Source organism: Aspergillus pseudonomiae (genome assembly GCF_009193645.1).
Source record: "Aspergillus pseudonomiae strain CBS 119388 unplaced genomic scaffold BDV37scaffold_146, whole genome shotgun sequence".
Lineage (NCBI taxonomy): Eukaryota > Fungi > Ascomycota > Eurotiomycetes > Eurotiales > Aspergillaceae > Aspergillus > Aspergillus pseudonomiae.
In genome coordinates, this window is record NW_022476138.1 from 1 (window position 1) to 23431 (window position 23431).

Sequence of the window (23431 nt, forward strand, 5' to 3'; positions counted from 1 at the left end):
TTTTTGTTTTTTGTTTTCTTGTTCTTATTTCCCGCCTTCGGATTCAGCTTTATCACTGGCTCTATAATGTTGAAGAGGTAGAAAAATCCCCGATCCAGATAGACAATGTCTTCAAAAATGGCATCAAAATCCATAGACGGTCAGAACTTATCTGTCACCGTCTCCCCAAAAACCCATCATCCCCCCTCTGACGTAGGGGAACGACAAATGATCAGATGCAAATGTCAAAGAGATCGCCTCGCTTGCAACCAAAGAACACCAAACACAATAATGAATGGAGGTGGCTGAGCAGTATCGGCAACATCTTGGCAACTAATCTCTTTCTTGCGTTTCTCCTCCCCGAAGCTTAAGCTCGAGCCAATCCGGACGGTCTTCGTGGCGCAGGATGCAAATAAGCTATGCTTCAGTATGAGTGATTAATTCCCCTCGGAGTTTCAGGGTCTGATTAGTAGCCGTCGTAAACGAAAGTACCACCAAGTACTAAGTACTCAGTAGTGGCTGTACTATAGTCGTGCTCCATATTATGGCGGGCACCCGTCGTAAGCGAAAATAACGTCGCCGGGATGCGCTGTGGACAACCGGACGTGGATTGGCTCGTGGTCCAACTAAGCTACGCTAAGGTTGCTAAGCTAAATAGGCAGGTGCTTCGAGTTGGAGTGCAGCACGATGCATGAGGCATTTTATTCGCCTCGCGTTATAATTACTACATGATTATCTGGAGTCGTGGATCGGGTTGGCCGTACTTGTCAGATTAAGTTCGGAAGTTTTGTGACAACGTGCGTGCACGGGTCAATTTTTTTTTTCTTCCGTGCCTAGGTAGTATTCATTTGCTGCTGGTAATGCGTATTTGTCTTATGATTCAATTGTTTTACTAAATAGCCCCCGTTCCCGTGGCTTTCCTCTCTAACCTCTTGACGCGGCTAACGCTACATTGAATGATTCATTACCTTCTGTCTCAGAATCTCGTATCCCATGACTTGCCTTCCTCGGATACCGCCGAACATAGCCCTATGAATATTCCTTAGTCAGCGCTACATGCTAACTATGCTCGGACTGCTGTCGAATACAGCGACAAGTTGTAGATCCTTCTTGTGGCATGAACCCACTAGAGGAACCAGCAAAAACTTGGCTTCTCCACTTGAAAATCCTGCAATTGGAATCATTGCACGCGACGACTATCGAGTGATCCTGTTGGATTGTTACATCTCCGATAACCCTGCACTACCATGTGCCGCTCAGCATCACGGCCATCCGTCGGAATACGAGTCGCCCTCACAATTGTTAATTGAAGGTGAAAATGGATTAGGATATCAATGAAGACAGCATGCACACTCTTATTTACCACTTCAGCATGCTCTATGAATGCTGAAGTGGTCTCATCCAGTTAGATGAGGTTACACTCGGGACCCGGCTCCTTACCGTATCCGGCGTATTCAGTTTCCCATCGAGGCCTCGGACGCTGCTGATATTCCGGCCGGGCAGCTGCTCATCTTTTTTCTACTTCTACCCCAGTCAACGCTTGATCCTCATATATTTAGATCAAATGAACTGCCCGACTTTGATGACTCTGACCCGTCAGCTACCGTAGAAAGGGCAACAAATGCAAAGGATCACCATGCAATATTACTCAGTTGTGCGCCTGTGAAATAGTCTGGTGCTTCGATGAGCGTGCCTGCGTGGATTTCCCTGGGCTGACTTTCAACAAGGCACGCCGTTCCTTACCTTCGGCCTTGACACTGAGATGGGTTTGACAAGTGGGAGATTCGTACTCTGTCTCATTTCATTTCTATTCATTCGATGCACTCAAATAATGGCTGACCCTAACCCTAAATCTGGGGAGTCAAGCTCTCTACTGCTAGAGACGAGCTTTGGAGAATTGCGCTCTCCACGCGATATACAGTGGCATAGGTGTGGTTCTTATCAGTGGACATGGAAAGAGAACAAGTTACAACACTCTAGTCCATCTCTCACCTCGTTTTAATGGTAGCTCGGGAATGTGCGTCCAAGGATGACCCTATGCAGTCAGAGGGGTTATGGCACTGATGCAGAGGTACAAATACACTATACAATCCTCTGCACCAATAATACTGGTACATTATTGATTTACAGAATTTATTTTTGCTGTATATCTTTTCATTGTTTCCCTGTCTTATAACCCAGTTGAGCTAATAAAAGTTCTACAGTATTTTACGAACTGTAGCAGAGCACCACTGACTGGAGGCGGCACCATTCACCGGTGTAGGAGAGCAACAAGCAGCTGGAGCAGGGTGGGAAAAAGGTCGGTATGATCCTACCTAGAAGTTTCAGTTTACGTATAGACGATAGATGTCCAGTTGCGAACCCCCCCTTCCTCAAAAAAATAACGATATGAATCGCCAGCCTAAAAAGACATGTACCTGAGTGACCGATTCAATATAAACCCCGCAACGAATCAACAGTCCACTGCATTCACGCGAACTTCGAATGGTTTCTTGGTCGCCTGGGTGCCATCGTTCTCTTCAAGGGCTCGCTTCTTTTGGGTCTTTTCTGGCTGCAGAAGTTCTTCAATCTTGACAACAGCTGTCAAATCGCACTCGATTGTGTCCATCTGAGATTTCTCGACCCAGTCCTCTGTAAAACCGCCTCCAAAATCGATTACCCAAGCATTGTCTTTGCTGTCAATTAAGATATTCGCGGCCTTAGCGTCGCCCCAGACGATACCAGCCTCGTGTAGTTTTGTCACAGTTGTGGTAATTTGCATTCGCCACTTCTCTCTTAAGCTTGAGGATAAAAACATATCTGACATCAGAATACATTCCAAGTTCTCAGTTCCGCATTCAATCCACGAGAGAAGCAGCCCAATTAGTACTGAGCCGCTTTCATCGCGAACAACACCATGCAAAGCTGGAACTCTGATCCCATCACAGGGCAGAATATCGTCCAGCTTCCTATAGATGTTGATTTCTCGTAGAGCAGAAGGCTTGTTTCCTGAATGTAGAGGTTTGAAATGATAAACAGTTCCAGCAGCAGAGACCTTTCTTGGGAACTGAGACAGTGATTCAACCATACTTTGGCATTCAATTTTGATAACCTTTGGTCGGACCGAAAGCCATTGTGACGATAGTTTCCTTTGGTCAACAAAAATACCATCTGAGATTGGCTGGGAGGAACATTATAGTCTAAGAACGGCTGTAGTTTACCGTCTTGGCCATATACTTGATATCGATAAGTCTCAGGGGATAGATATTCCTGGAGTGTCATCTGCTGTTGATTCAAGGCTCCAGCTTCTCAAAGATCTCAAGGAAGGGCTCCATAACCCACTCTTGTAGGTCCTGCTCTGCCTCTTCAGAAACATCAAGGTCGTCATCATTACAAACATCTTCCATCAACTCGAGGTATTCCTGAAGGACTTCTGGTGTCTCTTCGAGGTTTCTGGGGGACAACTGGATGCAGAGGCATTTCCCTTTGCTTATCACATTAATCGCTACTGTTTTGTCCTCGGGATGTAGCAAAATGTCTTTAAATGACCAAAGGGGGGTTTCTCCTGGTTCTTCTGGTTCCATGGTATGGCAGGTATTAGAGTGTATTGTATCATATGTGATAATATGGATCAAGGGATAGTGCAATATTTCTTGTTAACAAGGAAGTACCCGAGGGAGGCGGTGTGCTACTTCTTTTGAGAAACTTAGCGATGTAGTTGCCGTCTCGTAAACGGACTTTTGCTCTTAGCAGGAGCCAACCTTGATATCAATCAGGCGATAGTATTATACAATCCCTCTAACCAGTTTATATTAACAAGATCCCCGATCTCTCATCATTGTGTAAGTGGGCATGCCCTATTTCGCTAGCTCCTATCTATAACTTAAGGGGAACAGAACAAGAATCTAATTTAGTTCCTGAGGGCCAGATAGTAGATTTATAGGCATTCGAGGAGCCCTATATCTTTACAGGAATGATCTCCAGGGGATGGTCGATCGCTAATTATGGAAAATGCGCACCGTAAGGGATGCTGGTCCGACATATGGATTTGTGATTTCATGTCGCTACTACACGCAATCTCATAGAAATTGGCTAAAAATGTTGCTGGTAGCCTGGCTAACGCAAGAATCACGCCATACCGCTCCTTGCTTCTCTCTTTCGCAGCTTGGCGACACGCGTACGGACTCTACGGAGTAGCTGTTGGCAATTGAACGGTAGGGACAGGAAATGAAAGGCAGAAAGCTCGACCAGATTGTTGATGAGTCTCGTGCATCACATTCGCTGGCTCACGCAGCTACCTAATGTAACTAATCCTTTTCAACCCAATTTCTTAAAGCTGACTACGCATATTGGCGTCAGTGTAAGTTGGTATAGACTCAAGGATACATGAATCTATGAGGATTGCATCCGGTACATTTTCATTCGCCAGAAATTTGGCTGCCCTGTCATCTAGGTTTCTAATCTATTTAGCTTTTAAACAACACTCTGCTTGCATGGCAATCTCTAGCGATATATGGTTGTTGCCCCTTCCAGAGGCCAATCAAGGGGCCTTGCATCGACAACATCAAGTAAAAATTCGGCATGAAGTCTTCCGCCACATTCTAGGACATGATAGCTCGGATAAAATCACATGAAGATGATCTATTTGATCAGCAACGGGCTAGGCTTGCAATGTGGGTTCTCCCAGCTTCTAGACAATGCGGACAACCAAGCCCGTTGCGGTCCGGAATTGGCTTTGCGTCGGAGGGAGTTACGGTCCACTTTACCAGCCTGGAAAACCGATTAATAAACCATCTGTGACTGATAGGGAAAACTTACCACAGAGATGGGGAGAGCGTCTAGGAACTCCACGCCAGCCCGTGCATGCATTTCAGAGGGTACTTCCCTTTCCATCCACTCCAAGAACAGATCCGGTGTAAGCGAGGAATTCTGCTCCGTGACGATGTAGGCACGTGGGATGAATTCGCCTTCATTCGGACTGCTCAGTGTCAGGAATCCGCAGAAGGCCAAAATAAGTTGAACTCATTATACTGACAGCACGACGGGGACAACCACCACTTCCGAGATTTCCGGATGGACTGAAATAGCCTGTTCAATCAGGATTGCTGAGACGTGTCCGCCGTTCACTTTGAAAAGGTCCTTTGAACTATTAGCTGCGTTGACCAAGCAAGTAGCCGGGGGACTGTTTTCACCTTCTTTCGCCCGCAAATATACCATCTGTTCTTTTCATTCACCTTCCCTAAGTCACCTGTCTTGATCCATCCATCATCGCTGAAAACTTCCTTCGTTTCTTCTGGGTTGTTGCGATATCTCCTCATGCAAAAGGGGTTTTTGATATATATTTCCCCAATCTCATTTTTTGCCAGAACCCTACCTTTGTTATCAACCACTTTTGCTTCAAGGTTGGGCAGAAGTTCTCCGATTGTTTCATCAGTCTCCGGCACGGTTGGATCAGATGCAAAATGAATTCCGCCCCTAGATTGGTTATTAGACAAGGACAGTTCAACTTAGAACCTGGTGCACATACTCGGTCATCCCACAGACAACCTCACAGGTGGACCCATGTAGCTTCTGCCACGCATCACACATGGCGTATGGAATATAAGCACCTCCAGTTCGCATGCTTGTCACACTGGAGAAGTCGGCGCCATCCGTGTGAGCAAGCAATTCTTGCAGGATGTGCTTCGGTGAATGCAAGGCTGTGGGCCGCAACTGTTCAACTGCCTTTGCATACCTTTCCACGGAAAACCCTCTCATGAAAATAGTCCCATACCTGGCCTTGAGAGGAGCGAGAATTCCGTACAAAAGGAACCCGACACCATAGGGAACAAAATTGCAGAGCCAGCGTTCTTTCTCTCTCCTTTTCAGGTTATAGCGATAGATCAACTGCTCTGTGTTCCCAATGAGGCCATAATGTGTTCGTTCTGCAAGTTTTGGGCTGCCAGTAGACCTATGAATAGTTAGGTTCGTTTCTCCGTTTGTAGTACGCCGCCAGAAGCAAATAAATAGCATACCCTGATGTACTAATGACCAATGCTGGTGCGGTCTTCAGACGTTGGTCACATATTTTCGGCCACGAAAACCCCTCGTTGAAATCGAATAGAGAGCTCCAATGCTCATATCTGTACTTGGCGTCTCCCTTGTGTGTGGAGGTATCCACCACATACACATGCTGTGGGGGATGAGCCATCTGTGACAGAATATCGGGGATATCCTCCAGACTTTCTGGGCCAACGAACAGATACTCGGGCTTGAGAGATTCAAGTCTAGACACCGACCCGCCCATGTGGAGAGGCGGGGAGTTGTAAAAGACTGCTCCAGCCCCCAAGGATCCTAGTAGCGCGATATAGAAGTTGTAGTTCCATAAGCCATATAGAACAACCTGTTTGCCCTCAGTCTCCCGCATCCCGCATGCTAGAGCCTTCGTGAAGGTCTTCAATTGGTCGAACGTATAGCCAGGGAAGCTGGGATCATCCGCCGACAATAAGAGTGGATCTTCGGGGTTCCAGTATTCATTTGTTGGTTCCGAGTCGAAAATGTATTCCACCAAATTGGTACACGGAATGGGAATATAGAACCTGGAGCTGACAATAGCTTTGCTGTTTTGCATTTTGCTGAATCTCTGATGGAACTGTGAAATGCTAATAAGCGTAATATTTGCTTTTGTATCGAACCTCGACTGGCTTGTGTCAGGTCTATGCTTCATCCTCATAGATAGAGGAGAGTTCGAGGTTATAAGCTATCGACACCAGTTTATACATTCCACATTCTCTGGACCCTTTTCTTAGCTGCATCAGATTACTTGTGTTTGCCCGAGCTCCATCGAGCAATCAGACCCATCATAAACACTAGGTCCGGCGATCATTTACGCACACTTACGACAAGTGGTGCGTGGCGCGCATATGGTTGCGCAGAAAACTTTGATTATTGGTAGATCTCTGCATGCTTCATGCATGCCAAGATCCCTTAATACTATATTACTTTATACGGCGTAGAAAAGCTCGCTCTTTGTCTTGGCAAGGGATGAGGTTGGACTCGCATCACTCACCAAATATACGGTATAGCGAGTCAATTCGTGGTAATGCCTTCGACCTTAGCGTTGCGTAGTGGATTCCAACTTGCGTTTGCGAAATCTTTCCAAGACACCCTTACTGCGGATGAAAAATGGTAGATATCAAGAGAACGGAGCCCAGAAGAATGAAAGCAAACTTGCGAAAATCGTGGCCTCATAGGGAAAGACATACATCGGAAAAACAAGGGTACGTAGTACGTACCCCCTGAGTAAACTAGTGTAGCCTAGCTTGCATCCCTTCCCTCGATGCAGTCAATGGAAAGGCTGGTAAGAGATGAGCCAGGGACTCTTATCCTGAGGAAATGACTTCCTTCTTTCCTTAGAAATTTTGGTGCCTGCTATTAAGATCCTCATTTGTTCCAATATGTCAAAGATGGCTCAATCAAAATCCCTGTCGGCAATTAGTGATGTACCTCTCGAAGAGCACCGAAAAGCTGACAACAGCGAGGAAGAGAATAACACCAGTTCTGAGGCAAACCCCAAAGAACAATATACTGTCCTATCCGAGAAGGAGAAGGTTTTCTATATATTCATCGCTTCTCTTGTTACACTTCTAGGTCCTGTCTCCTCTGACATCTATTACCCGGCTCTCGACCTTTTGTCCAAAGATCTGAATGTCTCCAAGACTCAGATGAGCCTCACGATCACTGCCTTTATGGTAAATGCTCCGTCTACAGCCACCCGTTTTGAAAAGCTGATGATTAATTGAAACCTGCAGGTTGCACAAGCAGTAGCCCCGCTCCTAACAGCGAGCGTCTCCGATATGAAAGGACGCCGACCAGTCTTTGTTGTGTGTCTTACAATATACATGGTCGTTAGCGTCGCACTAGCCCTTCAGTCAAGCTTCCCAGCATTGATCACCTTGCGCTGTTTGCAAAGCCTCGGGAGTAGCGGAGTGGCGGGAATCTCCTCGGCAACAACTGCAGATGTCATCACAAGAGCTGAGCGTGGCAGATACTTGGTGTATACCTCCTTAGGATGGACTATTGGACCTGCCATCGGCCCCATCATCGGAGGTATTCTGGTCCAGTACCTAGGGTGGCGCAGTATATTCTGGTTTCTGACTATTCTTGGGGGGGTAATACTCGTTCTCATTCTCGGATTCCTCCAGGAAACATGCCGGGTCATTGTAGGGGATGGGAGCGTGCCTCCACCGCGCTGGAACCAACCTGTACTGGCACTTCTGCGCCCCAAGCACCGAGTGAGCCCGAATCACCAGAGTCTCGTTACGTTTCGACGTAGGCCTGGTGTGTTCGATAGTGTTCGGCTCGTCGCGACGAAGCAGTTCGGGTTTCTGATCCTATTCAGCACATTTATCATGTGCGGCTGGAATGTGATTTTAAGCTGCATTCCTTTTCTCTTTGAGAGCAAGTACAATTTCAATGCACTCCAAGTCGGGCTAGCATACATTCCCTTTGCTGTTGGCGGCCTGACAGCTCGCTGGACATGCGGTACCTGGACTGATCGTAATTTCAAACGTCACGGGCGGCTTGCTGGCGTTGAGATTGTCCGAAACCAGCAGTCAAAACACGTGTTACTGAAGATCCCTCTAGAAAAGGCCCGTATTGAGATCATCTTGCCTATGGCATTCCTCTGGTTTGTCTGCCTGATTGCTTACAGTTGGCTGATGCAGTACGACGTCCACATGTCGGCCCCATTGGTGGTGATGTTTTTCTTGGGCAATGCAACAGCCGGAACTAGTAACGTTCTGAGCATGCTAATCATTGATCTCCATTCTCATCAACCCGCCACTGCGATGGCAGCGCTTAATATAGTCAGATATGGAGCCAGTGCTGGAGCAGTGGCGGCAACAATACCTTTAATTAATGCTATTGGCATCGGGTGGACGGGGACGCTCTTCGCCTTGATCGGTCTGGTTAGTTCCCCAGTGTTATGGATTGTATATATTCATGGTCACGATTGGAGACGCTCGAAGGAAAACACAGAACAATAGTTACCTTAGGGCTGTACTTCAGCATCACATGACGCCAGTTCGCTATTACAGTCTATACATTCTTATTTTGTACAATTAGCAAGGTTTACTCGATGTGAAGTACGTATATTATATTGGCTTGGTTCGTGAGTGTATCTTAGACTCACCCTCATAAGGGTCTATAGAGTATTCATAGCTTCGTATTACGAAGCTGTCCGCTACCCTTCGTCTTGCATCATCTACCGTCATTATTTCTAAGCATCACTTGATAACGAGTACTTTTGCTGTCTAATTTACACACTACACATTTCTCATATATTCACAATAGTGTGGTCAACGTTACCAGAATGACCCTTGATATTCCGACGATCACTCAAGCAACGACACTAGTTAATTGCGTGCTAGCCTAGTTGTCCTCGGTGGGTCCACAGGCAATGCCCCTACAGAGGTGCATTTGAATAGTTTGTCTCGCTGCAACATACATCAGCTTCCGTCCGCCTCTACAAGCATGCAAGTCATTGATAGGGTATCGCCACCTAGCAGCAGTGGGCTAGCTGAATGGCCGTCCATAGTCTATAGCGGTGTGAAACCGCCAAGAGTGCCGATTTTTCTGGTGAGGTGAGAGCCAGCCAATGTTCTGCTTTACATGGTGAACGTGGATGCTAAGGCCCACATTAGGATGAGGGGATGTGATATGTTCCATGTACTCAGCACATAATACAGGGATATTCGCAGATCTATTTGCAGGAAGCTCACCTCGGCGGCAGCCGCCCGAGTCCAGACACGATCTACAGAGTACGGTTAGGAGATTTGCTAACTTAGAGCTCCACAATGGAAGACGTCGCGTCGATCAGCAAATTTGCTTTTTCCAGGGTTATTTTTATAAGGCATGGCTTCTTCCCTGGGATCGACAACGCTTTATCCCTGGTGATGCGGTGAGGATCGTGTGTATGAAGCATTACTTATGATATCAAATTTTGATACATCATGTGACTCGATATCAACAGGTCTCCTGAACAATGAATGCCAGTTGAAACTACCTAAGGCAAGAACGAGCCAAGGTCACACCAGCTGTAGAGACCCTAGTCATTCCCTACGTCATTCATGTAAACTGCTCGTGTTAATATGATACAGAGATTGTGTATTCGGATGCGGATTTGGTGCTACACTGATTGCTGTGGCCTAACCATACACAGATTATAACCAGTCGTCATTATGCATGCGAGCTTACCCTATTTCACTACCTCCTACTCCGTAGCTATAGGAATAATAGAAGGGAATTTAATCTATGAGGCTAGGTTGACGACATGAACGGATCACACAGACACATCACCGTATCAAAGATCAACCGTTCGGCGCAGGCTTTTACATACCCAACTATCTCCTCCACCTCACGAAATTTCTGCCCTGATGAGTTTTTTTCTGAACTTATGATATAGATAGCAGTGGTATGTATTCGAAACAAAAGTGTGTGGAACTCATACCGGTATACAGTTGAAACTGCGAGCCAATACGACCTACCAGGAGTTCGTCGGATGAGATGACAGAAGCTTGATTTCGCAAAAGCGACGGAGTTTATATTTTATTGCAGTAAGACACTACCTTCCTCAATTCTATACTCTAGTCATGGACCTTCAGTTTCATGTCAATAGAAACAACTGTATATCCGCCTACTAGTGACACTGGCTTCGATGGCTTCAAACCCGTGGCCGAATGCATCTCCTAATCTCCATTAATCTCCACAACCCGAATCTGCCATTGTGTATTTACTCCCGGCGCCTATGGAGGGTATCGCGGTTACTTACTGTCAAAAGACCATGTGTGTGGCTTTGGCCTATGAGAAGATGTGCGCAAGGTACGAAGCTTCGGACTCAGATACAAGGATGGATGCACAGACGCATTCGGCTGACATGGGGGAGCAATGGAGAATGGTCTACCGATAGTTGATATGCTTTTAGACAAGCTTTGAGGTACCCTGAGTATCTAGATAAAGAAACCGAAAACAAAGAGTAAGCAAGTAAGATTAGATTGTACGAGGGTAAACGGCTACCCGTGACCTAAAGCTACTATTAGATACATCATGAGCGCGGAAGAGCGTTTGCTATTGGCTCTGCGTGGAAATGAGATATGAACGAGGAGCATGTATGCTTGATGATTTTGGTATAGCTCTATCGAATGCAACGTTTATACTTGACTGAGACCTTGTAGTTCTTTGTTATAGCGGATGCACCAAGTGTGTAACGAGACGAGATCTGGCCCAAAATAAACAGTTCCTTTGCTATACAAACCTTTAGCAACATAGGAAATCTCAATATAAAATGCATCTATTTTTCATATTTGCCCCGGCAAGCCTATTACCTCACCCTCCACTCCTAACAACACAATGACTTCTGCCCCGAACCAAGACACCTCGATCCCACCAGACCACCGCACAACTACCGGCCTGCTGGCAGAACATTACACCCTAGCGGCAATCGCACTGGCACTGGTTCTCCTACGAGCCTGGGTGCGCCTCCGTCTAACCAGAAACTGGGGCTGGGACGACACATGCATCGTAGTCGCCTGGGTATACATCCCCTCCCAAACCTCACCCAGGAGACTACTAAAGCCAAGAACAGATAGCCCTCCTAGCAGGCCTCATAACAATCCAACTCGAAGCCAACCTCGGCCTCGGCCGACATGTCATCTACCTCCCGGACCCAGAACACACCGTGCTCCAAATCCTCAAGGTCAACACGATATACCAAATGATCAACGTAATCTGCTCCCTAGTAACCAAGTACTCGATCAGCCTCTACATCCTGCGAATCCAAAACAGCCGTGCTGTCCGCTGGATCCTCGCCTGGCTCATGCTGTTCATGACACTGGCTACTATCGGCGTGGTCGTCATCCTCGCCGTCTCCTGCATCCCACTGGAGAGACTTTGGAACAAGGGTGTCCCCGGTATCTGTCTGCCCCAGACGTCTGTCTACAGCGTATCGTATGTCCACTCCGGGTTCACGATCGTGATTGATCTTTGCTTGACCTCAGCACCGGTTATCATCCTCTGGCATGTGAGGATTACGCGGGGTCGCAAGACGCTGATTTGTGGGCTGATGAGTCTGGGCCTTGTTGCGACTGTTTCGAATGGTTTGAGGAATTGTTTTCAGAGTGGGTTGACGGCGCCGGATATGCCATGTACGCTTTTTTTTTTTTCTTTTCCTTTCTTTACTTTCTTCTGTCTTTTCTCCCTCTCTATCCCTTTTGTCAATGTACGAGAATATACAATCCACTAACCAAAATTGGCGAGATAGACGCCATAACAAACGTATCCATCGTCTCCATCCTCGAAGTCGGGACTGGCGTTATCGCCGCTTGTATCCCAGCCTGCGTCCCGGCCTTCGGGTGTCAACAGAAAGCCAAACCAGCGACGCCGAGTTACCGTGACAAGCCGATTTCCGTTATCGGGGGGATGATTGGGGTGAGAGTCCTTTTAATTGGGCGTGGGGGAATACTACGTCTGAGACTGTTGCTTTGTGTGGGGTTAAGGCGCCGGCTAGGGTTGCTACGAAGGTGACGGCGGCGTGTTAGGTTGGTTCGTTGGGATGCTTGGTTTTGGGTGGAAGGGAGGCTTGTTGGGAATTGGGGTGTGATGTTCTGCGGGGTGGGGAATGTGTGTTAAAGGTTTCTTTTCTTCATCACAATGGTATTTGCTAGTTACGTTTACTGAATGGGATATATATTAGCGAGTCCATAGTATTAAGGTTACACCTAGTGTGTAGTAGATGAAGTATTTAGACTATCTGTAAATTATATACTTATATAGTTTGCCGAGGGTAGTGTTTCTGGAGAGTATAACAGATCAACGTATCTACATAGAGCACGAGCAAGATATACACAGAGGAAGGGTATGAAAGTATAGTTGACGAAGGATTGCCGTAATAGAACTCCACTTTCTTAAGCGCACCACAGTACTATTGACTAATACTATATAGACTATGGCCAGACAAGTTAGAACAACATCCGTCAACGTACACGGCGAACTTACCGCCATAACCGAAGAACGCGATCGCCGCCCCCAGTCGCTACAATATTATCTGTAGGACTCCATGCAATACCTAAAACTAAATGAGAAAATCAGGATATCAGTACATGGGTGATAAAGTCATCTCTGATCACATGCGTATACCTGAGTTTTCATGAGCCCCAAGCCGCATCTCAGCAACACCAGTGCCGATGTCCCAGAGATACACAGCCATATCCTTTGAGCCGCTCAGGAGCCATCTGCCTGTGGGATCTGGGGAGACGCTCAAGACCATATCCTGGATGTTGGACCAATTAGTTGTGTCTCTCAGAAATAATCTCTTCAATCAAAGTGTAATGCGAACCTGATGCGCTTTGTATATCAAGGTACAGTCGCTGGGCGTTATATCTTCGTTGACAAAGGTTTTCAGGGATCCAATATTCCATAGCTTTGTAGTTCCATCCATTCCACCGGAGATGATATCTCGGCTATCTGGGGTGAATGAAAGAGCCATGACGTTCTCATCATGGGCCTGAAACTCCAATACTTTCTCTATTTGTGCTCCACTCGTGCTGGCAGCACCAGAATCTAGCGGTGCAACGCGCCAGACATAGATCATCCCATCGTCGCAACCAGCAGCGATGTAACACGAGTCGGGAGACACAGCGACGGTATAAACATCATCAGCTGTGTGGAGTGTGTCAAGCTGGCGAATATCAGATGCTGCATCCAGATCCCAAGCATTGACAGTCTTGTTCCTCTCAGAAAATGCAAGCAGGTGGCCATTGGCCGAAAGATCTAGAGTGAAGAGTCCAGTTTCACTGCCACAAGGGATCCGCCGCAGAAGGCCTCCCATGTAATTCCAAATCTGCGACAGCACGTATATTAGTAGCGGGTATATTCTTGTACGGTGTGACCAAACCCACGCGGATATTACCATCGCAGTGCGCTGTAAGTAGAAGATAGTTATCCGGCAAAAACTTCACTCTTACGCAGAGACAGTCGTGACTGTGGTCGTCATCTTGGAGACGGGCCACCTGAGCTCCGGTTGAAACTTCGACTATTCGTACGGTGCCATCCGCGCATCCAACAGCAACATATTTTCCATCCCTACTGAACTGGACACAGTTGACAATACTGTCATGCGTCAGGCTATGGAGCAGGTCTATCTCCCAGTTATTCTCTATGTCCGGGTTAATCACAGCGGACCATTGGTCACCAGCCTTTCTCCGCTCCGGCGGCAGTTCGTCCCAATTGCTCATTACATCGTCAAAGTTGACTCCCAATCCTGGTGGATAGGAGAGGTATGGGACGGGAGATGTCACAGGTGAGCTTCTCGCAGCCGAGGGTAGAGTAGGAATTTTCAAAGACCAGAACATTCTTCTAGCGGATGAAGAAAGTACCAGTCTCTTCATCTAACCATTCATTTGGCAAGTAGCAGATATATGAAGTGCAGAATATTGATACACAACAATGTCCCCAATTGCCGCGGGGAACCGATCAAGTTAGGCAGCACTTTCCACTGAAAAATCATTGTGGATATCCACATTTCCAGATTGACACCACCAACTTTTTGAATGCCGGGACTCGCTTAGAATCAGAGTGAGGCTAAGCAGCAAACCTAGTATATGGTTGCCTAAACTGGTGGAAGTTAATTAACCAATAATGCACTTTAATATCGCCGTGAACAGACAAGGGATAGCAAGGAAGTTCTTGTAAACAAAACAGAAGCAGCCCACTTCGGCCCACCCTTGGACAAATTTTTCTGATATACAGAGATCTCCCTTCTCATCATCCGTTGAATATTCAGGAAATAGGACCGCAAGTGGAACCCTCCCAGCATGGGAGATTCCAGCTGCCGGGCAAACTCCGGCTTTATACTCCTTTTCCACCACAGCCGCGGAACCCGTGGAACCCGTCGAGCCTCAAGCTCCAAGCGACCCATTGGACGCGAAGGATATTTTTATGCATAACGCGGTATATGTCGATGGGGACTTTACGCATAATTCTCCCCTGCCAATTGGCGTTTAACTCTAGCTTTGCTGGATGCTAATTCTGACTCTGAGGGTATTGGAAATCTAGTACCTAAAAATGAAATCATTCTCACGACAATATCCTGGAGAAGCAGTTGGCTGCATGAGTGCACTCTCTCCGGCCTTATTAAAATCCCCAGTTTTCTCCTAGAATTGATGCGTTGCCTGCTGCTCCGCGTTCTCTCCAGACTGTTTTGGTGCAAGCCCTGTACAGTCTGAAGGAAACAAGGGACAAATACTTCCATCTAGGTTCGGATCGCAACGCAATAGTTCAAGTAACCACCGATAGTAGGAGAGGGGCTCTACAGACAAGTAGATAGTCTAAGAAAATAGTTCAGCAAGAGGAAAAGGAACAGAATGCCGATACCATCATTTCTAAATTGATGAGTCAGGGTGCGATACATAACAGTGGTATCAGTGGCGTTATCCTAGTCAGTATGCCTATCGTGTGACACTAATAGAAGATATATGGAAAAGGTATAGGTTTCGAGAAGTGATAATCATGTTCATGACAAGTGTTCGGCAGACTTGTGTCGTTGCTAGGCATCCTTTTTATTTTAACCCAGAGATTGAAGGGTAGTATTTCCCTACTCCGTTTCTTCGTGATCCTGGAATGGCCAGAATAAATCAACCGACATGAAATCCTCCTCGTCTTCTGCTTCAGCTAGCCAGTGCTCCTTCAGCTTCTTGTTAGTCTCCATAACTGCTTCGTACGATTCATGCCTGACCCATCCATCTTCTCCTGGGTCATCCAGAAGAGACCGCCAATGCTCGAGCAATATCGTCGCCTTAAACCAGTCCCCTTCAACACGGTAGAAATCCTCACTTTCCTTTTTACTAAAATTAACTGGGCAACGGGTTTTCTCTGTCGTTAACTAATTGTTCCCAGTGTTCAGTGAGCCTAATAAGTGCTCCTTTCAGTGTAATCACGTTGCCGCTCCATTGACGGCCAGCTCGGTCTACTATATGTTGTCGAAGTGACATAAGAGGGTAGCGAAGTGCTTCGAGGTGGGCTTTGTTATCCCGGCCGTTGAAAACCATATACATATAAAACAACATTCTTCGGCGATGTAGTTCATCAGCATTGGATTGCTCTTCTGGGCTCAGAGAACTATAATTTTCAGGAAGAGACGGCTTTTCAAGGCCCTTTGGGGGCTCTGAGTCGGGATTTTCGAACAGCGGCGGATTACCCGCGGTGAGTAGTAACGGAAGGATGGAGCTATGTTGCCAATTAACGATACAAGAGACTTCACAAGTGTCCGATACGAATACGTTGGATGGGTTCAGATCTGGGTTGATTAGCATCAAATTGCGATGGAGAATTAATGAGTGGCTATTACCTGGATGTCGCAGTATTGGCATATTCATTGGGCTTTCACGGTTTTCAGGAAGAATATACGGCGAGATTGAAATGAACTTCCTCAGAAGACCGAGATATATCTCTGGGGAAATCTCCCCCTTGACTATATTGTTATGAGGGAAATCATTCCGTTGCGGCTTGCCGTATCTGCTGGTCCACTCTAGTTCCCGTTGACCCACGCGCTACGAGCATACTCTCGATGGTCTTTCCCTGTAAACTGTCAAAATTTACTCAGGCACGACGAGGAGTGTGAGACTAACAAGGCCCGCGTTCCAAATCGAGAACAGCACGTTTTCCTCGCCAGAAGCTGTAATCAGCGGAAGGCCCTATACAAAACTGGCCTTCCGGATCTCCACGTGATGCTTGATAAAGATCAGCCTGGAGATTTGGAGGTATACTATGTCTATAGTAGGGCTTCCATAAGATCCAAATGGGATGGAAAAAAGTTTCCGTTCGATATCGACGTAACTGGTTACTAAATGAACCCTTTCCTTTGGAGTCAGATCAAACCAACGACGGTCCAATGGCTGTCCAGAAGCTTTCTCCATGATGATATACTCTGTTCTCACAGCATTATCACTGTCCGAAGAGTATGTGAAAACTCGTGGTACAGGTATCCCCTTCGTACGTAAAAAGTCAAGTGTCGCAACCTCACTTTCAGTTGTCAACTGTTTGGGGACTGTGAGCGGATAGGGGGTCTTGGCTATCACCTCTAAGCCATCATCCATGGTGAGTAGAAAGACCCTGTTGAAACCACCTTCCGCGAGTTTCCTCATACGGATGACGGTGGTCCTACCAACGCTACTCGCAGCCACCTTTTCCAGTGCTTTGACATTAAATTCAACATATCGTTCGTTCAAGCGAAGCTTTTCGTTGAATATGTAACGCCCACTAGTATAGGAAAAGAGGTTTTCCCTTTGTTTTGCGGAGTTGATGGATGGAGTTACCATTGTGAACAACTGGCTTGAGGAACTGAAGGGTTGAGCATTGAGGTTCCTTCGAGGAAAAACACCATTCAGTGTCTGTTTGAATCTAGGCGACAAGTTTGGATGGTAAATGAAACGTAAACTCTTTTGGGCGATAGGCCGTAGCATGGCGACCACTTTACGAAGGCATCCATGAAAGTACAAGGGTTGGCTTAGTTGCTCCCTGGTATCTAAGAACTTATAAGCCACGTGATCAATATACAACAACTTCTCCGAACCAGGCAATTGATGAGCACGAACAATACTTCGGATGTTAGACTTCTGGTTACCGTTACTATAGTTACATAATATCTACGAAGGTATAACTATTAGATAGCCACTATACTACCGTGGACATTACTTAGTGATCTACGGAGTAGTTAGATAAAAAATTGACTTCCGCAATGTAACTGATAACTATTTCATTCCAGAGCAGAAATGATTGTATCTACTGTTTCGACGAACATATGAGAGGGGCAAGGGCATGTGATTGAGTGCATCTATTAACATACCATACTATATAGTCTAATTTTAGATGTCCTGTGATGGTTCTACGTAGAGAATCATGGTACACACTTTAATGAGAAGCTTCAGTGAAAACTCTATATTGACAATATCTATATGAAAACTAAACCTGGCCATTGCAGAGTCAATGCGGATATACATGACAGTGTATAACCTCCCCAGGGGCCCTGGTCTAGGTGAAGGTAGGCAGGACAGTAATGGTTGTGGTGCTCGTGACCACGACCTGTTTGGTGACTGTCACCACGGTGATGGAGGCTGCATCCGCGGAGGAGATAGTGCCAGCAGCCGCAGCAGAAGTGGAGCTGAGGACGGCCCTGGTGGTGCTACCAGCGGTAGCATGGGTGGAGGCAGCGGTTTCAGCGGGGGTGACGGTGCTGGTGAAGGTCTCGTCACAGCTGGTGGACTCGGCGGCCGCGGAGGAGGCGGCGGGAGTAGTGGACACTCTGGTGACGGCACTGCTGCTGACGGCACTACTGGGGTAGGCAGTCTTCTGGGCGGGAGCGGACACGGACGCGCTGGAAGCAGGGACAGAGTCACCAGCGGCGATGATCTTGGCAGCGGCAGCCTCGGCAGCAATCATGACGATAGCCTGGGTGTTGCCGGTAGGCAGATCGGGGTGGATACTGGCGTCGACGACGTACTAGTTTACGTTAGTTAAGGTCTAGGGTTGACTATGGGATTGAAAATCTTACCAAGTTCTCGGTACCGTAGACCTTGGCGTTGGTATCGACAACGGAGGTACCGCCGGTACGGCCGTCGTCCGTGCCCATCTTGGTGGTTCCGACGAAGTGGTCACCGCTGGTCTTCTTGGCGATAATGTCGGCGGCAGAGCCGAAGTCGGGGACGGTAAAGCCGGCGTTCTTCATGTCGTTCAGCAGGCCCTGGAGGAACTGGGTGACAGCTTCCTTGTCCGCATCGGTCTGCAACCAGGGGTCAGTCTCCATGACGGTGGCTCCGGAGGATCCAATTCCAAGAACACCAGAGGAGGTTGCACCGTGGGTCAAGTACAGCTTCATGGTGATGACACCATCGCTGGCGACACTGCAGGATCCCTGGTAGAAGCGGGTCTTGCCGTCGCTGCCTTCGTTGGAGGTCCAGAACTGCAGGCGATGACCACCCTCAGACAACACACCGGAGCCTTCAGAATAGAGCTGTTGGACAGCAGCAGCCGGGCCAGAGAGGACGCTGGAGGTGTTGAATGCAGTGAAGTTGCTCTTGGTGTGGACGTTGATGGTGAACATGGGGTGGTCCTTCAGGTTCTCACCGACGGGCAGGTTGATCCACTCCTCCTGGGCAGGGACGGTAATGCCGGTGGAGCCGCTCTTTACATTCTCGATCTGCTTAGCAGGTCCGATACCCGAGTTGAACAAAACACGAGGCGTAGACATGGAACCAGCAGCTAGGATAACCTTGCCACCGGCACGGATGTTGATAATCTCGACGGCACCAGATTCAGTCTCGACCTCGACACCAGTGATGCGACCACCGCGACGTACCAGACGGCGGACCTTGGTCTGGAGGCGGAGGGAGAAGTTGTCGAGCTCCTGAGCCAGGGGAAGGTAAGAACGGACGGGGCCAGCACGAATGCCGTTGGCAACGGACCAAGATGGGTAACCGTAAGCCTGGTGCTTCTCATTCGGCTGCTCATGTTGGTTGACTGACTTCCAGCCGAGACCTTTGAAGAAGCCTCCAAGGACATTGTACATGCCATAGTCATAACGCTTGCCATCAGCGGATGGGAGGATGCTACCAGGGTTACGCTCATACAAACGGGAAGCGGCGTCCTTGACATCATCCCACTTCCAGCCGGCAGGCCACTTGTCGTTGAAATCGGCTTCCTGGGGGTGGATGAACGCAAGAGCATTGACAATAGTGCCACCACCGAGGACACAGCCCGCCATACCAGCAGTATCATCGCAGAGATAGTCATCGAGGAGACCAAGCTTGGAAAGGGAGCTACCGAGGGCGGGAACATCGTGGGGAGTGAGGGAGTTGTTCCACGAAAGAGCGTTCTTATTACCCATCTGCACGGTAGGAGCAACACCACGTTCAATCAGCAAGACCTTCTTCTTGGTCTCGGCCAGCCGTTCGGCGGTGATGATACCAGCCGGACCACCTCCCACAACAATGTAATCATAAGTCGAGTTCAGGACGGTGGGGGCAACGCTAGCCGAGGGAGTACTGCTAGGGCTAGCAGAGGCGGACGCGGAGGGGGTGGTGGTGGATGACGCCTTGGCCTTAGAGGCCCAGGTAGAGTACTTGGCGGACTTGGCATCAGAGAGGACCATTTGGAAGCTACCAAATCCGGCAGCGTGGTAGTTCAAAGTGGCATCGGAAGAAGCGGGGGACTTGGGGCTGGTCTTGCTGAGAGCCCAGCCAAAGAAGTAGCTGTCCATATCCTTACCGAAGGTGGTGGGCGTTCCAACGACACAGCCGCGGCATAAGAAGGTATAGGTAAGGTGAGTGCTGTTGATGGAAGTTCCATCGGGGATCTCGTTGAGACTGGCGTCTCCGCTGTAGACGTCGGGGTTGGTGTAGGACTGTGCTTCACGCAGACTGGAGACGACGGAATCGCCGTTGGGCCAGGCTCCAATCAAAAGGGCCTTGGTCATCGAGCTTGAAAGACTGACACCACCCCATCCGTTGGATGATGAAAGAGGCACGACCAGCTGACCGATGAAGTCGGAATCAACTGTTTCAGGGAGGGCCAAGCCGAAACAAAAGCCGGTCTTTTCATCGCACCATCTCTGGAAGTCGATACCGGTTGTCGAATCACTGTAAGCGGAAGAGTTGTAGTTCATGGCCGCAGCGCCGAGCGCCGAGCTCAAGGCCACAAGGCCTCCGAAGAGAGAGGAGCGCATTGCCTTCTAATTTACCAGAAATACAGAAAGAAATGAAAAGTAGGTCACGAATACGAAAGAATGATAGTATAACGACAGTAATGAAGGGAACGGGACAAGCTGGCCCAGCAGCAACCCAGAAAGAAAAAAAAAAGAATGACGGCGGTATGGCCGAAAAGAATGAAAGGAAAGAAAGCGATAATCAAGGAAGAAAAGCAAGCTGAGTAGCCACCAGGGCAGTTACCGTCATTCATATAAAATCGAGGTCGCCCACTGATCCCATGGCACGGCCCCAATCATGCCAGGCAACCCAGAAAAGCTACAATATTGAAGGACGGCTGGGAGAAAGAAACTAATGCGCTGGGCAAATTAAAATTGTGGGAACTGTCTGAGCCAAACCACGCGTGAAGTATCCATGTACATGGAATCCATGCCTGTTTCTTCCATATCGAAGAAGTACCGTTGGCCCATTGCAAGTTAAGCAATTTGGTGCGGGACCACAAGTGGCCCAAGTTTAACGGTGTGGACATGCCAAGCAGAGCTAATGAGGACATCGGTTTCACCGATAGACAGCGGCCGTTTGAGTTGTATTATGCCCTATGGCGCTTTAATCGCCCAGCCCATCTAGACGAAACACCATCCTCAATAGTTCTTACTGCTGTGGATTGATCACTAAACCACCCAACTTCATTGGTCTCCGTATCCCGGGACTGTAAACCGGACCAAGTGAAAAGAGATTGCCCCAGGGGACAATCTCCCGGAATTTTACCGAATTCTTATGCTGCTGGCAACCCTTGGAAGGGTAAATTGCGTCCTGACAGGGCTATTCCTGTAAATTGAGGGCGGAGAGAGAGGTATTCTTGAGGCCTTGATCAATGTGAACTAATCACGCAGGTGAGAGCTGATCACACCAGGTTGATCGAAGCAGTTCGGTAGAGTGAGGTCACCAAGATGCCGAGACTGACAGATATAGACAAGCCATGCCGGTAATTGAGCATCGTGAGGATTCCATAGCCGATGAGTTGCTCCGAACGGAGTAAACAGATCGATCTGTGACTGCGAGAGTATCAGGAGAATGAGAGGATTCAAAGTGAGGCGTACTCGGTCCGCTCCGAGTGGGGCGCATGATTCAGGCACTGTTTTTAGGGTCTAGGGCAAGGGTTCGGCGAGTCAGCTCCGAGGCAGTGAATTCTCTGAATAAGGTCTCGAGAAGAAAAATAATGGGAATTTCAAGTATCTGGTATAGGTAAATAGGTTATATCGGTAATTACAAAAGTATTCAGGGTACTAGACAATAGAACACTTACATTGGTTTGTATTTGTACCATTGCTCATACTTTCACATGGAGAGTAGCGGATAAATATATACAAGAACTACCCTTTTCAAATAGCCTATTTTCCAAATTTTAGCACCAAGTTGAATACCATTAAAGTTGATATCCGAAAGTAAGTAGCGGAGAATGGTGGAGTGTATGTTATTTTGACTCGGTGTATATAGACAAGCATACCAAAGACTAGCAACAGCTATTAGTTAGCAATACGACGCAGGTATATGTCTGGTCCTATTGTAAAACGCTAGATCCGGTGTGACCAGTCGTGTTTCAAATACACTTCCATGTATAAATTGCGACGGAATGAGTACAGTCCCGAAGATTGAGACTCTCTTTAGTTTCACATATGGATTGCTACACTGACGACTTCAAGCATGGCACATCATTCCATGGACGCTACGCCGATTTCCTACACTTATTTCCTGGGACTCGCCAAGCCACGAAGGAATATTATCTACATACGAAGATATTTCAGATCATGCATTTAGTAGTGATCAAGAACAAAATTGTCGACCAGTATCCCTTCGTCGTGACACCTATGTTCAATGCTCTGAACGATTCCAAAGACCTGGCTTTGCGCCGCATGCAGTCTGCGGGAACACATCGATATATGTTGCCATTCTTGCCCTCACAGCTGGAGGAAATCGATGGTATCTTCGGCGGTGATCCATGGCCATATGGCCTTGAGGTGAATCGGAAACCGTTGGAAGCTTTAGTAACTTACCTTGAAGATCAAACTGTGATTCCCCACAAGGTTCCGCTAGAACAATTATTCGCACTTATCTATGGGAAGAACCTCAAGAGGTAATCACTGGGCACAGTGTGTTATTGGGTAGTATTTCCTTGACTAGTGGTCTTCATTGCTGTATATAGATTGTAGAACATCATGAGTCGTATTCGCAGCTTACATTTTCTCTCTCCATTTATCCTATCAGGCTCTGGGGTTGGGGCGCAAAGACCACTAGGAACCGAATACTCCGTATATAGGCATGAAGGACTGCAAGCTCTACGCTATATGATCATCCCCGGCGTCTTCGTCCTTTCCTTGCATCTATCATAGTCATATTAAATAGCCAACATCGTCCCGTGTGGTTTGCCGGTAGCTCTACAAACCAGGCGCTATATCTCGTGCTTTATGTCGAAGTCAGGATAGATCACGACTTGAAAGGGAATTGAATCGTTCAATTAATGCTTCTATACTGACACATGGAAACTGGCTAATTGTGTGCCAACAAACTGTACAAAGTCACAATCCTTCTGCCGGCGTCCCCTTCCAAGTTAACGCCAAAGACAGTTTTCAATTTGGATATACACCTTTAAATAATCCATCTGGATACCGACAGAAACAAATGATATCGAAGAAAATCATGAAACAAAAACCACCAAAGCTCACAAGTCACGAGCTCAAGTT

The 23431-nt window shown here is 47.5% G+C and overlaps 10 protein-coding genes across 10 annotated transcripts; 4 read left to right on the forward strand and 6 right to left on the reverse strand.

Annotated features, from left to right (window-relative positions):
- Positions 1-2431: 2431 nt before the first annotated feature.
- BDV37DRAFT_276723 (uncharacterized protein) lies at positions 2432-3542 on the reverse strand (the record flags this gene model as incomplete). Its single annotated transcript, XM_032085616.1, has 3 exons — positions 2432-3107; positions 3167-3243; positions 3357-3542. The coding sequence occupies 3 exons, from the start codon at positions 3540-3542 to the stop codon at positions 2432-2434; spliced, it is 939 nt and encodes a 312-aa protein (XP_031934984.1).
- Positions 3543-3924: 382 nt separating this feature from the next.
- BDV37DRAFT_50153 (uncharacterized protein) lies at positions 3925-4249 on the forward strand. The gene has a single exon (XM_032090776.1). The coding sequence runs from the start codon at positions 3970-3972 to the stop codon at positions 4153-4155; it is 186 nt and encodes a 61-aa protein (XP_031934985.1). The 5' UTR covers positions 3925-3969; the 3' UTR covers positions 4156-4249.
- A 350-nt stretch (positions 4250-4599) lies between these two features.
- On the reverse strand, positions 4600-6437 carry BDV37DRAFT_291721 (uncharacterized protein; the record flags this gene model as incomplete). The annotated part of the gene is made up of 6 exons (XM_032089012.1): positions 5973-6437; positions 5486-5908; positions 5151-5433; positions 4994-5097; positions 4777-4936; positions 4600-4728 (listed from the first exon to the last, which is right to left on the reverse strand). Exons 1-6 carry the CDS (start codon positions 6362-6364, stop codon positions 4600-4602), a joined length of 1491 nt encoding a protein of 496 aa, XP_031934986.1. The 5' UTR covers positions 6365-6437.
- Positions 6438-7265: 828 nt separating this feature from the next.
- On the forward strand, positions 7266-9326 carry BDV37DRAFT_291725 (MFS general substrate transporter). Its single transcript, XM_032089013.1, has 2 exons — positions 7266-7688; positions 7749-9326. The coding sequence occupies exons 1-2, from the start codon at positions 7395-7397 to the stop codon at positions 8982-8984; spliced, it is 1530 nt and encodes a 509-aa protein (XP_031934987.1). The 5' UTR covers positions 7266-7394; the 3' UTR covers positions 8985-9326.
- A 2020-nt stretch (positions 9327-11346) lies between these two features.
- On the forward strand, positions 11347-12533 carry BDV37DRAFT_291727 (uncharacterized protein; the record flags this gene model as incomplete). Its single annotated transcript, XM_032089014.1, has 4 exons — positions 11347-11529; positions 11582-12140; positions 12257-12423; positions 12468-12533. The coding sequence occupies 4 exons, from the start codon at positions 11347-11349 to the stop codon at positions 12531-12533; spliced, it is 975 nt and encodes a 324-aa protein (XP_031934988.1).
- Positions 12534-12738: 205 nt separating this feature from the next.
- On the reverse strand, positions 12739-14781 carry BDV37DRAFT_265126 (WD40 repeat domain-containing protein). The gene is made up of 5 exons (XM_032083740.1): positions 13893-14781; positions 13331-13834; positions 13132-13264; positions 12991-13066; positions 12739-12938 (listed from the first exon to the last, which is right to left on the reverse strand). The coding sequence occupies exons 1-5, from the start codon at positions 14379-14381 to the stop codon at positions 12917-12919; spliced, it is 1224 nt and encodes a 407-aa protein (XP_031934989.1). The 5' UTR covers positions 14382-14781; the 3' UTR covers positions 12739-12916.
- A 722-nt stretch (positions 14782-15503) lies between these two features.
- On the reverse strand, positions 15504-16712 carry BDV37DRAFT_265137 (uncharacterized protein). Its single transcript, XM_032083741.1, has 3 exons — positions 16620-16712; positions 15889-16569; positions 15504-15811 (listed from the first exon to the last, which is right to left on the reverse strand). Exons 2-3 carry the CDS (start codon positions 16365-16367, stop codon positions 15679-15681), a joined length of 612 nt encoding a protein of 203 aa, XP_031934990.1. The 5' UTR covers positions 16368-16569; positions 16620-16712; the 3' UTR covers positions 15504-15678.
- A 1298-nt stretch (positions 16713-18010) lies between these two features.
- BDV37DRAFT_50201 (putative cellobiose dehydrogenase) lies at positions 18011-20847 on the reverse strand. The gene is made up of 2 exons (XM_032090777.1): positions 18542-20847; positions 18011-18489 (listed from the first exon to the last, which is right to left on the reverse strand). Exons 1-2 carry the CDS (start codon positions 20708-20710, stop codon positions 18022-18024), a joined length of 2637 nt encoding a protein of 878 aa, XP_031934991.1. The 5' UTR covers positions 20711-20847; the 3' UTR covers positions 18011-18021.
- On the reverse strand, positions 20515-21824 carry BDV37DRAFT_265140 (uncharacterized protein). The gene has a single exon (XM_032083742.1). The coding sequence runs from the start codon at positions 21241-21243 to the stop codon at positions 20986-20988; it is 258 nt and encodes an 85-aa protein (XP_031934992.1). The 5' UTR covers positions 21244-21824; the 3' UTR covers positions 20515-20985.
- Positions 21825-22498: 674 nt separating this feature from the next.
- Positions 22499-22828, forward strand: BDV37DRAFT_289208 (uncharacterized protein; the record flags this gene model as incomplete). The annotated part of the gene is made up of 1 exon (XM_032088410.1): positions 22499-22828. One exon carries the CDS (start codon positions 22499-22501, stop codon positions 22826-22828), a length of 330 nt encoding a protein of 109 aa, XP_031934993.1.
- Between the last annotated feature and the right edge of the window lie 603 nt (positions 22829-23431).